Genomic DNA, 14,856 nt, shown 5'->3' on the forward strand with positions numbered 1-14,856 from the left:
ATCCAAAGATGACGACAAAGATGAGTAACACGGTGGATTACAGTGGTCTAAAGGAATGAAGTTTACATGTAGGTTTATATATATATATATATATTATTTTATACATAATACATATTTGTAAAGAATAGAACTTCTCTTTAGGGCAATGTATATAATTGCAACTAAAGGTCTTCATTATATTATTGCATCTTTTTCTGAAATGACAACAGTAATTTTTTCAGCTTTGCCGTAAAGATTTTTTTTTTATTTATATATATGTGTGTATATATCTAAAACTTTTATATATATGACAAATATATATATTAGAAACTTGCTTTGGGCCACAGTAGTATACTGGCTAGGCTAGGCTTCCCAATAAGCAGTTTAGTCATTTTAACTATTGACATGTTTGTCACAAGAAGGAAGAGAGGAAATACTATAAATTAATTGAAGGCTCCTAATGTTTGATATTTGTAGTAAGGACAGATTCCATAGAGTTCTTTCACTTACTCTTTGAAATAAATGAAACCAATTGCTGTTTAAAAATAATAATCATAATAGAGCGTCTCTGTGCTGTAGTGCTTTTGTAATGTGTTGAGATTTGTAAGGAAATTAAGTTTTTTAAAAAAGGGGGGGGGGAGCGCACGGGTAAGGAGGGAGAGACCTCTGTTAGTGTAAAAGAAGCTTGTCCATTGCAAAAAAAGTCTTGTTAACACTTCTTCAGTGAGCCTGGCTCCTCAGAGGAAACGTATAGAAAACTGTCTTTGTGCAAGCTCCCCTAGGCTGTGTAAGAACCAGTCTTTCAGTAAGAAGGCTGCTTTATATATATATATATTATTATTTTATACATAATACATATTTGTAAAGAATAGAACTTCTCTTTAGGGCAATGTATATAATTGCAACTAAAGGTCTTCATTATATTATTGCATCTTTTTCTGAAATGACAACAGTAATTTTTTCAGCTTTGCCGTAAAGATTTTTTTTTTATTTATATATATGTGTGTATATATCTAAAACTTTTATATATATGACAAATATATATATTAGAAACTTGCTTTGGGCCACAGTAGTATACTGGCTAGGCTAGGCTTCCCAATAAGCAGTTTAGTCATTTTAACTATTGACATGTTTGTCACAAGAAGGAAGAGAGGAAATACTATAAATTAATTGAAGGCTCCTAATGTTTGATATTTGTAGTAAGGACAGATTCCATAGAGTTCTTTCACTTACTCTTTGAAATAAATGAAACCAATTGCTGTTTAAAAATAATAATCATAATAGAGCGTCTCTGTGCTGTAGTGCTTTTGTAATGTGTTGAGATTTACTGTGGTCTTCTCATTCCAGTGAGGTATTTTAAAGCAATTCTGCAGTAAGTATGGAAATACTTTAGAAGAAATATTAGACCTCAGGAGGCTCAGCATTTTTATTACATTTATTCAGCTCATCATGAAGGGAGATCCAGTGCCAATTTCTGAAATCCAGAAAAATATGTCATAATATTACTTTTGAGTTTTGGTATTGATTCAAACCAATTACCTGTGTGCCTAGGTATTTTGAAAGAAACAATGGCTGCAATGCAAGGGAATCATAACATTTGGTGGGGAGGGGGAGGAAATCAACCAAATAATACCAAAGTAGCTTCTATTTTACTTGTTTTCCTCAAGACTTCTTCCTCTCCATATTACCTCTGAGTTCCTGAAGATGGCTTTTTTTACACTTGCATTACCGATTAACATTCTATACAAATCTTAAAACCAACCAAAAAAAAAAAAAACGCTCAAAAATAAAAGAGGTGGTTTACGTTGTCTCACTGATATCTAGACACACACTGTTTCCTGCAGAAGGTGACTAGGTGTGTATGTGGGGTGGTAAGCCCGCTGTTTCTTTACAGCTATTTTGAGCTCTGCTGAGGATCTGTGAGAAAAGCTGAAAAGACTACGTAGATAAGATCATGAGGAGTAGATGCAGTTTGTCCTCCTTGCTCTAGGTGAACTTGGGCACCCGATTCTTTTCTATCATCCTCTTTGCACAGGGCTCTGGGGGAAACTTCAAATTCTGAAAGGTCTGAACTTCTGTGCCTATGCATCATGTAATTGTATAGGAATAAACAAGACTTCCCCTGCAGTTTCTGATTCTGATTGCCCCAGGTGGTATTAGGTTTAGCAATGGGAACTGGGAAGTGTACTTCTGTTGTGCTGCCTGTTGTTTTGTCAGGTGATGCTGTGGTAATGTAGCATTAAATGCAGAGCAGATGAGAGGAGAGCTGGGCAAGCCTTGTGACTCCAGGACTAGGGATCTCAACAGAAGACCCAGTCTGGGTTTTCACCTGTGGCGAGGAAGGGGATCAATAGCAGAGCAGCAGGTGGGCTATCTGGACAAGAAGGCTCATGGTAAGGAATGGGAGGTAAGGAAGAGGAATTACCAAGCTGTCAGGATTTAAAAGGAGAATTGGGATATTAACACCTCTCTCCCTCCGTCCTTGAACTTATGGATAAGAAGTCAGAGGGGGAAAATCGGCAGGATAGGGGCAGGGAACAGTTTAGCTGCAAGACCAGGACCTGGCCTTGGTTTTGAAGTGAGGCAGAGACTGACTGTCCTTGCATGAGGGAGTAACAGTACTAGGAAAGAAATAGGAGTAGGGTGTGAGGGAGCAGGAGGGAGGGGGCTCTGCCTGCCAGAGCACAACCTTCTCTTCATTGCTGGAGATGACTGTCAGCTGATTTCTTTAGAATCTGCTGATACAGTCCTCTTCTTCAGTCCTGTTCTACCCACAGGGTTATAGACTGCATCTGTTGACTGCTTGCTTCTCTAGCCTCGTGTTGCGTTCGTGTGAAAGGTTCCAGTATCTTACATACAGGCTTAGAAGAGCATCCACATGATACTATCTAACTTAATTCCTTTTTCGTCAGTTTGTTGTTTGCAAAAACCCTGGGAAAGTAATGTTTTATTAAAAACATCATGTAACTTTTAATGTTGCGAAGTCAACCAGTCAAGAAATACGAGTTTTGCCAGTTAAAAACAGAAAACCAAACTACCTTAGTTCCAGACATAAGTTGTGTGTGTTAGCATGGGCATCTACCAGACTTCCTTCATGTACTGGACAGGGCTCACATACTGCAACTTACTATTTTCTTGCTTGTTCAACAGGAATCTGCACCTCTTATTAATTGCATGCCATTCAAAGGTAGTCTCAAAAATTCTCTAAAAATATTAATAGTTCTGTGATGTTCAGAGTATCTAAATGCCTCTTCCGTGTTCATGAATTTGTCTGCAAAATAGCTTTTGAGATGTGTGATAGCATTCCTATTTTAAATATGTGAAACTGAGAAACAAACATTTAAGATCAAATGTATTTATAGATTTGAGGTGGTTCTTTAGGACCTAAGTATTTCGGAGCATTGTGCAGCATTCCCTATGTTCAGGGCATGTTTCACACTGAGTTCGGGTGTGGCTGTGGGCTCTGAAGTTGAACACCCAGAAACTGAGAAGAAAAAAAGGTTACTGTGAAGTTTTACATGAGTCTGTGGTATAAGACAAGATCCTGTCCTGGGGGCAGTGTTTGATTACTTTCACCATGAGATCTTTCTTATTCCTCCCTTTCTGATTTCCATCTTCACTTTCAGCATGCATTCTAACTTCAGAACATGAAGAAAGGAACTGGTCAGTGGGAGCTTCTTTGGTCCTCATGGCAGATCTATCTAGTAACACTGAAAAACTTGGGAAGATTGTGTAGAAGCCTGATGTATGATGGTACAATGAATGCGTTCTGTATATGCAGAAGTGGCTAAAACAAAGATAGCATACTTAATTCTGGTATTTCCTGACTGCAGGTGCTTAGAAACTGCAACTTTACTGCTGTTTATTGTTAGGGATGATTTACAGCGGTTCTGGGTTTCATGGATGTCACTATTTGTGAGTAAAAATAGAAAATATACCTTGATCCAAAGTAAAAATAGGTAAGAGAAGCCTTATGAGGCTTGGCTGATATTCCATACATTTTTTTACCAACCTGAACTTTTAAAATTGTGTATGCTAAAGTGTTCTATTTGTGTACCTAAGGTTTTTGAATACTGACCTGGATTTTCTTAGAAATAAAAACATTTCTTCCTATAGGTTATTTTTGGTTCTTACCTTTGCAATGCAGATGAATTCCTATTAGAAACTGATCATAGGACACTTTACGAAGTTCCAGAATACCGAACTAATTTTTTTTACTAGGAATTTTAAGGAAGTTGTTGTGGTTTAGTAGAATAATTCAGGAGTCATGAAATGGCAGAATTACTGTGGAAGTCATTAAAAGAAACTTTTTTTGCCTGTCTTATGACTTCTGTAGGACCTGTGTACCTATGGGCTATATTTAGTAAGCATTGTAAATGTGGAGAAGTTGGTGGGAGTTAGTGTGCTTCAGGTTATACTCATCTGCTTCTTAGAGCTGCACAAAGGAAACTGCTAATAAGCCATAGGAATTTGTGATCAGTTGCATAGTAAACTAAAAGTAGGCTGCATAATGTGCATACCATATTGGTGTTTCTGTTCCAGATCTAATTAAACTGGTTTGAGTTGACTCCTAACTTCAGGTGCAAAAGAATGCTCTTCTGGAGATGCTTTTTCAATAATTTTATGTACATTTTTGTTGATCTGTTGGGATATTATTTGTTCCGTTGATGTTCTCTGCTAGTGTAGTACCCGTAAATAATGTTTTAATTTTTGCAGTTTATGTAAATGTTGATGCTTTATACAAATAGGTGCTGGGGCCTTCTCCCCATGGACTGTCTGTGCCAGTAAGTCTACTTTTGATGGGGAATAAATCCAAATATGTAATCGTAGTCTATTGCTTAGCTTAGCAATTCTAAACTTTCTAAGGAATACAATAATAACTTTCTAATAGAGGATTGAACAGGCTCATTTGAATTCTGACATAAGTGATTTGGAGTGTGTGTGTATATAGTTTCATTAAGCATTTTGAGGCCCTAATATTTTTCTGGATATACTTTTTCTTTACAGTTCAGAACTAGAGCTATACTTAAAAAAAAAAAAAAAAACGGAAGTGCAAAGAAGGTGTAGGTATTCTTGCTTTATGAGCATATGGGGAAAAAAAGGCTTTGAGAGTGGTGTTCCATATTTACATTCATGTTTTTCTCTGTCATTTTAGAAGAACAGTTTAAAAGGTTCTTAATTTTTACATAATATAATTACTGTTTTTAAATGATTGTTTCTTGCTGAACAGATAAAATCAACTCAGTTTTCAGTAACTGAATAGACATCATGTCTCGAGCACGGCAGCCCCCGCTTGTAACTGGCATCTCTCCCAATGAAGGCATCTCATGGACAAAAGTGACAATTAGAGGAGAAAATCTGGGGACTGGGCCTACAGACCTCATAGGTAAGTTGAAAAAAACTGAGACTGTAGAACGTCATATTTAAGATACGATTGAAGATTTTTTTTTTATATGGTAAAATCTATGTTGTGTGGTATGAGGAATGCCCTTTCCACAAATACGCACTTGAATCCATAAATTCAGGCATGCTGCCCAATGTGTAATTAATCAGAATGACCATACTTTGCTAGGTGAACCCTTAGCCTGACTCAACATCCTGTGCTGAACAGTAGCTAAGAATGAATGCCTATGGGAGTGCACTAGAAGAGAGTAGATGTAACGAGATGCTCTTTTGTTTCTTTCCCGTGTTTCAGCACGAAGACTTTCCAGTCAGAAGTGTTTTCAGTGTATTGAGAAAGTCACTGAGCATTGCTATTCCTTGAATTAGTGTAAAATTCAATTTGTGTGTCCACAACAGTTATGACAAAGCGGGTCCAGTGATTTAGCTGCACATTATGTGAAGAACCATTTCCTTCACTGTTTTGATTTTAACATGGTAACTTCATTTGAATTATCGTGGCTCTTGTGCTGAAAGAGGGAACAAGTGGTTTTCTCCGGTTCTCCTGACCATACAAATCCTGATCATCACTGCTCTGTTGCCTCTTTTCCGGGCTGAAAAGTCCTAGTGTAGTCAAATTTTCTGAGTGTATGTTTGACCCTTCTTGTTGCTCTTCCGTGAATCTCTTCTGGCTTCACTACCAATGATGGGTGAACAACATCTTGGTTACATGCAGTATTCAGGATGCGAATGCACTGTGGCCAAATACTGTACTCTCAATATTTGTTTTGTATTTCTTCCATAGGATTCTGTTTTCTATATAACTTCTACTAAGCATCAAGCTAATGTTTTTCGTTGTTCTGCGTATTCTAGTCCCATGATTTAATGCTTGAGGGTTAGCAGTCAGTTTGAGCCTGCTAGGTGTGAATTTAAGGTGTTGCCTGCGTGCATGATATCTTCCTTCATTGAATTTCAGCTGCTGTTTTGTAGTGTCTGCATGATAGTGCATCCACTCCTTTTCTTAAGGTCTGTTCTGTGGTTTTTTTTCTAGTTTTTATGGTCTTTACATTCTGAATAAATCGATATAATCGGCAAACTTTATAACCTCTTTATCTTGTCATTTATGAATATATTGAACATAAGCAATTCCAGCACATACCCTGTATAAACTTTCCTCAGTGAAAACACACCACTTACTGTAACCATGTTTCTATCTTTTAACAAGCTGTTTATCCGCTTGAGGATCATATCCTATAGCTGCTTAATTTTCTTAAGCCTTTTGAGAAGGACTCTATAAAATCTTCTGGAAATCCAAGTTAACTAGAACTACTGGAATTTCCCTTATTTCTTTTCTAAGTTAAGCACATGTATACTTCAGTATTCATGTTGGAGGCAATTTATCTAATTTGTTGTGGAATCGTGACTCCTCTGAAGTCCATTGGAATTTTGTTTGGCTTTGCTAGAAACAATATTTCACTTCATGGCTGTAAACCAAGATTCCCGAATTCTATTCTTGGCCACCACAATGAACTTTATGGCCAAGCATAAGCTACTACAATTTTCCCCTTTGCTTCAGTTTGCTGTCTCCTGAAGGGGAAGTAGTATTTTCCTGAGCTGCTAGACAAGATTGCGGTACATTAATGAATCTTTATTGAGAAATAAAGTGTTATAGGTGAGTATATTTCTGTGTATTTGTGTGGTTTATGTACTTCGATAAGCTCCTTAGTTCATTGGTATGATCCTCTTAGAAGTGATCAGTGCTATGTTCTTGGAAGGAAGACATCTCCTGAACTGTGCCTCAGTATTACAGCTGATTAACTGCTAAAACTACTTCTCATATTTTTTTCGGAGTAACTCTTGTAACACATAGCTGCTAATAATCTCATGCCTTGGGTAAAAATAAAAAAATAAATAATGGATTGCCTTATTTTTTTAACTTAGCTCATCTCCGCTTTCTCCAGTAAGTGACTAAGGCCTCAGACGTGTAAAGATTCCATTGTTAAATTAGGCATGTAAATATTCCCTGTGACTTGAATGGAAATACTTGCACAAGTGAGCCTTTGTAGGCATGAGGTTTAAGCAAGTTTGTAATCTGCTATTTGAGATGTATTAGAGTAAAATGGAAAGCAATAAACTGTTTTAAATATGTAAACAGAATATCACGTAATAGAAGAATATGCCTTTTCGTTTCATTTAAGAGAGCCTTCTTGTACTCTGTTTGTATCTTTGAAACTAAATAAACTTCTTATTTGTAACTCTGTAGCTCACCGGTACAAAAAGCCAAATCCAGGAGATACCTACAACATTTATGCTCTCAAGGCTTAGCTTGTCTTTTAAGACATTTGCAGTTCTATTTTGTAGGCATTGTAAAATTGTCACTGTATAAGCTTAACCAAATTTGGAAAGTCTCAATAAGATAATTACTTGTGCCTATTTATTGAAAGGCACATAAAAGCTAGAGCCCCAGTATGATGATCTCGGAGATCGTTGCACCATGCAACAGATGAAAATGAAATTTTTTTTTTAAAGGGAAGTTTTCTCTCTTTGAAGAAAAATGTTGTATGTGTACTATCAAGAGGCCTCCTTCAACATGCCTTTATTTGTTTTGGAAATTGTCTTGTGCCATTACTATACTTAGTGTGGTATATAAAATGTCAGTAGAGACTTGATTTCTTTTGCATTTTTAAGGTAGATGCGAAGGCTGTTTCCCTCCATTTTGGAAGTATCGGATATTGTGATCTTGTTCTCTTGAGAGCTTTAGGAATCTCCGATGAATAGAAAATACTTAATGATACAAGGATCTTCAAAATAGTTGTTCAAAAATGCTTACCCTACTAAATTGCTATAGCTCAGATATTGATTTTAAAGTATTACTTAATTTAAGCATGAGTTCAGACCTTTGAAATAGTAGGGTGAAAACCTCTTTATTTAATGGTTCAGACAAATTCTTTCACGTAGTCTTCATTCCTACTGCAATCTTTTTTCCTTCAGAGAAGTTGCTAGCATAAAACTAAAAGACATGTAGTAATATAATAACCTAAGGTTAAAACCCATGCATCACAAATGTTTTTTTCTTCCCCTCTGAAAAATAAAAACTGGCCTGATTAAAATGTTGCATATAAATAAGCAAAATATTTTTTTTATTCTAAGGCTTTTTCTTGTGTGTGTATCCCTCCCCCCCCTTTATTCAGGCATCTTTTAAGAAACAAATGTACTGTCCTTGCTCAAGTAAAATTGCCTTCAGTTGTAATAAGTTTCAGTGCCTTTCTGGTTTTTACTTTTTGGTTTTCATTTTCAAAATAATTTTTGGCAGGGAGTAAGGCATTTTTACATCTAACAACTATGAAAACTGCCAAATTTGTCTGCTGTGTAATGTCAGAGACTTAAATTGTGAGAAAAAGTAAGTGTGAAGCTTTGGTACTGAGCCACATAGGCTGACCCTTTTCTGTCTGTAAGTATTTTAAATTGGTCCTAGCTTTCTAGAAATTAAAAGTAAAAGCCAAGCCAACAGGGGGAATTATGCTCCAGTACAGCCAAGATGCTAGTACGGCCGTGTCCTTTTGGAAATGTTTCTAGGTAAAGGTGTTACTTAAGAAGAACCTAATGAAGTTGCTCTCCAAATTGCTACTGTAGAAATTAGGATCTTGCCAGTTCTTCAGGATGTCATAACTCTGATTAGGAATATAGGAATTGTTGTTCTAGATCTGAGAAAACAATCAATTCCAGCATCCGGAGTCCTGATCTGACCAGAATCGATCAGTTGGTCAGACTGATCTGGCGTGAAGCCCCAGGAAGCCTTGGACCTTACATTAAGATGTACCTTGACTCTTATGTGTTAAGAGGTGTTTCTTAAACACTAAAGCTTGATGTATTTTAATAACCCACAGTCTCTTCCTGTGATAGAGCTTCATGGCTAAAATATAAGTTGTATTTTTATTTCATAGTTTGTCATTTGTACTTCTGTTATGAAAAAGTTTAGGAAAGGAAATCAGTGAACATTACATGACTGTCCTTTTTTACAACAAGGGCAGCTTATTCAGCAGAATCAGTCTTGCATCATGGATTTTGTACAGAAGAGATTGGGACAGAATATTTGTTAATTAATACTTTTTTTTGACCACAAAACCCTTCTGTGTCTGCAAAAGTACTGCTAAACAAAGAGGGTTGAAGAAACGTTGTTCATTGTGAATATTTTGCAGAGTTTATTTTTTTGCTATGCAAAGCCACACAGAGTGAACTTACCAAAGATTTTTTGCATGCAGTTTTGACAGAAGTTTCATGTAAGTACAATACTGAACAGCAGTTCTCTAGTGTCTTGCAGACAGAAGATCTTTTGAACAGCATGAAGTACAGGTTGCAGTAGCCCATAACTGGTGGAACAGATTAAAATAAGCTTCAAGCAGCACTGTGTGTGTCTCATGAAGTGACACTAGGACAAAACACCTGAAGTCACCCAGGGAGCATCTGATGAAAACATTCATGACTCTTTCATTGTGGTTGGCTGTAAGGGACTAGAGAAGGGTCATATATTTATGTAAAATATATGAAGCATCATAAATGTATTTACATTACAGAATTTCAAAAGATACTTCTATTCACAGTAGGATTTTTTTTTTCTTTTCCCAGGTTTAACAATCTGTGGGCACAACTGTCTGCTAACTGCTGAATGGATGTCTGCCAGTAAAATTGTGTGTCGAGTTGGACAGGCTAAAAATGACAAGGGAGACATTATTGTTACTACAAAGTCTGGTGGCAAAGGGACTTCAACTGTTTCCTTCAAACTGCTTAAACCTGAGAAAATAGGTATTTTTCTTGTTCAAATTCACATCTGTTTTCTTTGCTAAACAAATTTATGACTGAGTGCCTCTTCAAATAAAATGTACGTTTAAAATTAATCCACCTCAGGACAATCTTCAAGTGTCTAGAAAAAGCAGAGTATATCGATAAAATGTGCAAATATATACACAGATAAACTCATGGTATATGTGAAATTAATCCTCCTATCTCAATATCCTAATAAAACTGTCAATGACTAATGAAAGGTAGCTCTTTATTTTTTTGTAAGAAGTAGCAGTAAACTTCAAAAATTTAAAAATATTCATAACAGATCCAGTAATTACTCTTAAGTGTACTAGATAAATACAAAATATAAACCAGCTCATGAGCTTTACACCTAAATCCTGAGCTGACAGTTAATCCTTTAAAGAAAGTTGAGTCCTCAGTGCTGTTTCTTACTTGTAATTCAAACCATCCTGCAAGATGGAAAGTCTTAAGTATTTCTCACGAGATGCTTAACCATTAAAATGATGTTGCCAAGCAGTCTAGGACCTCTGCTTAATCCAGAATCCAGTCTGAATACCCTCTGGATTGAAAATGTTTATTTCAGAACACCTCCATTGATGAAGTTGGATAGTTATCTTTTCTAACATAGGGGTTCCCACAAGAACTATTTTAGGCTTTTGTTCTCTGCAGTTCAGTGACAGTTAAATAACGCACAATTTCTCCCAAGCTGTACTAAGATCTAATAATAGAAAGGTGAATCAAGTGCAAATGTTACACCACGAAGCTTTTGCTGATGGGAGAGGAGAATTGATATTTTTTTAAAAAGTGTAAGTGTAGGGATGGGGTAGTTTCTGGTGTTGAGTATCTGATGGCTGTGCTAAAGGAGGACATGGCCAAGCGTATGGCTGGCTGCAGTTTTGGCTGAGGGCCAAAGCGTATTGTGCCTCACCTTTACACATTGTCTGTGCTAAGGCTTTGGAAACAAAGTCAGTCCTGTGTCCATTGAGTGATCCACCTTGGCGTGTGGCCAAAGTTCACTTACCTGTTAGTTAGAGAGTGGCACAGAAAGGGATCTTCCCTAAAATATGCAAATAAGACCACCTCTGGGTAATTGCTCATTTTGAAAGTAGTAGATAGCAAGGTTTGGACAGATACCAAAATACCCAGAGGAATGAAAAATACTAATACTCTGTGATCAGGAAAATGCTGTTAATGTACGTGGAACTGTGTGCTCTGTAAGACGTAGCGTGTGATGCCCAGCAATAAATATCTTTTCAGCAGCTATAATAAAATAATTTTGCATAATTGCATCCAGGTTGTTTTGCCATGTATCTTCCAATATATTACCTAGGCATGCATTTTATATTTATCAGGATTTTTCAAATTAATTCAGTATGTTAGAAGTTGATGGTGCTGGACTGCCTGTGTTGTTTTAAGGATCTACGCTTTGTTTTCTCTAGGTATCTTGGATCAGTCTGCTGTCTGGGTGGATGAAATGAACTATTATGACATGCGCACTGATAGGAACAAAGGGATTCCCCCCTTGTCCCTACGTCCAGCTAATCCGCTTGGTATTGAGATAGACAAGTGAGTACCAAATGCCTTTAATCCGCTTTTTTTAGTGGTTTTCTCTATATGTGCCTTTGTGAATTCCAGAAAAGTTTAACGGTGTACAGGGCAGGGGAAGATTTAAAAATACATACATATATTAGCTGTTGGTATGCTGTATGATACTCAAAAGAGTTGTTGGTGCACGTTCTGTCCTGCTTCATAATCCTCATTTTTGGATCATCAATTAGAACTGTAGATAATCTAAAAGCTTGATCTATTGAACCCCACTGATGTTTAGATTTTGAGGGCTGGTAAGTAACCTAAGGCTTTGGATTTATACATTGTAGTTATGGAATACTTACTGTTGCAGTTGAGTTTCATGAGGCTTTTAAGGCTGTTTAGATTGCTATCTGTTGCTAAAATTGCACTGTAAAATGTGATATATTATACCACATCAACCAGTTTATTTTATTGAAATATTAATGCTGTTTTCGAACCCACAGACTTCTTTACTCTTGTTCATAAGTATGGTGGAATTTATGGCATTTTTTTCTGAAACAAAAACTTTATAGTGAGTGACAAATGGAATTAGAGGGCTTTAAATGGGACACTCAGGGCTCCAAACCTGACCAACTCCTAGAAATAGCATCAGGAATAATATTTGTCTTGATCAAGATACCAGCTCTACCAAAACCAAAGGCTGTTTAACATTAAACTGTTACTAGGGGTCTCATCTGCTGAATAATCTGTTTGCGAGGAGGAGTGCACTGGAGAAAATCTACAGTGTCCATTGTTACCTTGTTCTCATGGGGAAACTGCACTTTCCCAAAATCTGTGTGGGATTTCTAGTAGATCCACCATTAGCTTCCCAGCCTCTGGCTGTGCATTTCTTTCCTACTTTGAATATGTATTTTTCTTTCATTTCAAAATGCTAACCCAGTTTTTTGGTAACAAGCTGAAGATTTATCTCTGAGGTTTTTTTTCTCCAGACTCTGATGTAACTTCTGATAGATACTTCTTTCATCTTCTCCAATTTTCCAACCGTGTTAAAATGTCGGCTCCAGGACTGTGGACAGTATTCCAGTGTCTTACCAGAATTCCTGTCTCTCCTCTGCTCTCCCTCCCTGTTTGTAAATCTAAAAAAAAAAAAAATAAAATTCTTTTTACCTTAGTGCTGTTGTGGCTTGTTAGCCAATTATCTTAAGTTGCTGGTTTTGCTGCTGGCATGGTCGCTTATTATTCTGTAGGGATGTCCTGGATTCCTTTATCCTAGCTCTATCTTTTTGCATTTGACAATGTTTCTCTATTTGTTGCTTCTTTGACAAGTCCATCTTCTCAGTCCAGATGACAGTTCTCTTAGTATTTTTACCAACTATTTATAAAAAATTATTGGTGATAAAGCTGTTACTGGTGATGATGCAAATACTGATGAAAGTGTGTTGTGGGCTTTAATAAAACTTTACCTACAGATGTTCTCAGGTTTGCTTCTCCATAGGTTGAAACTTTTTTTTGTAGTTCTTTAATCCATGTGATGTATTCCATTGGCATGGCATAAAACTAAGTTTTTAATCAATCTTATGGTAGCAAGTCTCTTTTAAAATTACAATATATTAATTTTGTCTGGTTACTTTTTTCAGTTAAGTACTTAATCTCAAAGTTTATATAATATGTTCTCAAACATTGTATGAAACAGTTGTGATTGCCTGACGTTAAAACTAATTTTCTCTGCTTTAATTCTGTACTTATTGAACCCTGCAACAGCTTTTCCATTATTTTATCTGGGATTTAAGTCAAGATAACTAGTTCTGTTGCATAGTCCTCTATCTATATGTATCTCACAATACTTCCTTCTGTAAATACGATGGTTTTGACAGTTACTTTTACTTTGTTCTTATTTTAACAAAACTTCTAATGTAGTATTTGACTTCATAACCAAAATTGATAATTCTTACAGTTAAGGCAGTGTCAATGTGATAGATAAGGTTTCTGGAAGATAAATCTTTAACAGCATTAGCTTAGGATTTGTTTAATTTAGAGTCATCTGTTTGGGTGTTTGTTAAATAGGAAACCAACAATCTTTACATTTTACAAGTTTCATCTGAAAGCATTAGAAAATATCATAGTAATGAAACCACAGATTTTGTGTGAAAAAGAAATAAGTCAGTGATATGTGAATAGAGATATGAAATAACTTTTTTTTTTTTTTTTGGTGAGGGGGGAAATAGGGAAATGTTTGGGCAAGCATAATATCAAGCCTAGTTGATTGTTCATTGATCTCCAAGTTCCTTAGAGGTGAAGCATGAAGGTGATGGCAAGCACTGGTCAGTATAACAAGTAATTGTGTAGAGGGATTGAGGGGTAAATTGTGGAGAGGGAAGAGAGAGAGAAAGAGAGGAAAAGCCTGGTCTACCCTCGTGCTGTAGGTGTGACAGCACAGTGTTAATAGTTGTGATAATAGATGGAATGTTCTGTGTTTAAAAAGTGCCCCACCAATGGAAAAGGCTTCATAATTTGCTTGAAAAATTGGAACAATACAGTGTTGACTTTCATAAAATAATCTCTAATACCATATAGTTTAACTGAACTCACATGTTTGCAAATATTTGATGCATGGGATGGGTAAGTAATGAGAAGTTGCACAAGGTAGTGAAAAAAGGCAATTATAAATCAAGAAAGGGAGTGGATAAGCAAGATATTAGCATTAACTGTTACTAGGTATGGGAATAATTTGTCAACAGAATTAGAATTTTGAGATGCTTTAAAATAAGAGCCTAATACGAAGAATAGTTTTGGATAAAAGGAGATGGGACTGCAGCATTAATACCTTTTGGCTTCTTTAAACTATTTTAAAATGTGCGCAAGTTGAGATGTATTTTAATTTTTAAGTGGAAGTGTTTGGCACGGGTATGACTTCGTGGGATTTACAACACTTGTACCCTGATGGCTGATAAGCAAGGTAAAGGAGTGCCTTGTATTGGTTATGCAAATAATGGTAAATGTTTAAAGAGAGGACCAGGGACAAAACCAATGAAAAATAGATGTGAGAAAATAGGATAGTAATAAGCTAGCTGGGAGCATGCCGAAGAGAAGGCAGGAAGTGGATCAACTACAGGCTGAAAGAAAGAAGTCCTCCCTCTAGAAAGTGTGTGTCAGTCATCAGCGAAT

General features: G+C 36.4%; 1 protein-coding gene across 6 annotated transcripts in view; it reads left to right on the forward strand.

Moving 5' to 3' along the window:
* The first annotated feature begins 5,214 nt into the window (after window positions 1–5,214).
* EXOC2 (exocyst complex component 2) overlaps window positions 5,215–14,856 on the forward strand; it is a 114,081-nt gene continuing 104,439 nt past the window's right edge. For 5 of the 6 annotated variants that reach the window (XR_004841475.1, XM_035890564.1, XM_009634998.2 and 2 more), the window contains exons 1-3: window positions 5,215–5,365; window positions 9,985–10,161; window positions 11,601–11,727. Coding sequence is in view for 5 of the 6 variants with exons in the window: in XM_035890564.1 (XP_035746457.1) it covers window positions 5,248–5,365; window positions 9,985–10,161; window positions 11,601–11,727 (422 nt within the window). In the remaining variant the exon portion in view is untranslated. Of the gene's footprint in view, window positions 5,366–8,736; window positions 8,810–9,984; window positions 10,162–11,600; window positions 11,728–14,856 lie in introns of those variants that run through there. The other variant, XM_035890565.1, reaches the window with a different exon arrangement.

This window comes from Egretta garzetta, unplaced genomic scaffold, assembly GCF_000687185.1.
Source record: "Egretta garzetta isolate BGI_Z169 unplaced genomic scaffold, ASM68718v1 scaffold283, whole genome shotgun sequence".
Classification (NCBI taxonomy): Eukaryota; Metazoa; Chordata; class Aves; order Pelecaniformes; family Ardeidae; genus Egretta; species Egretta garzetta.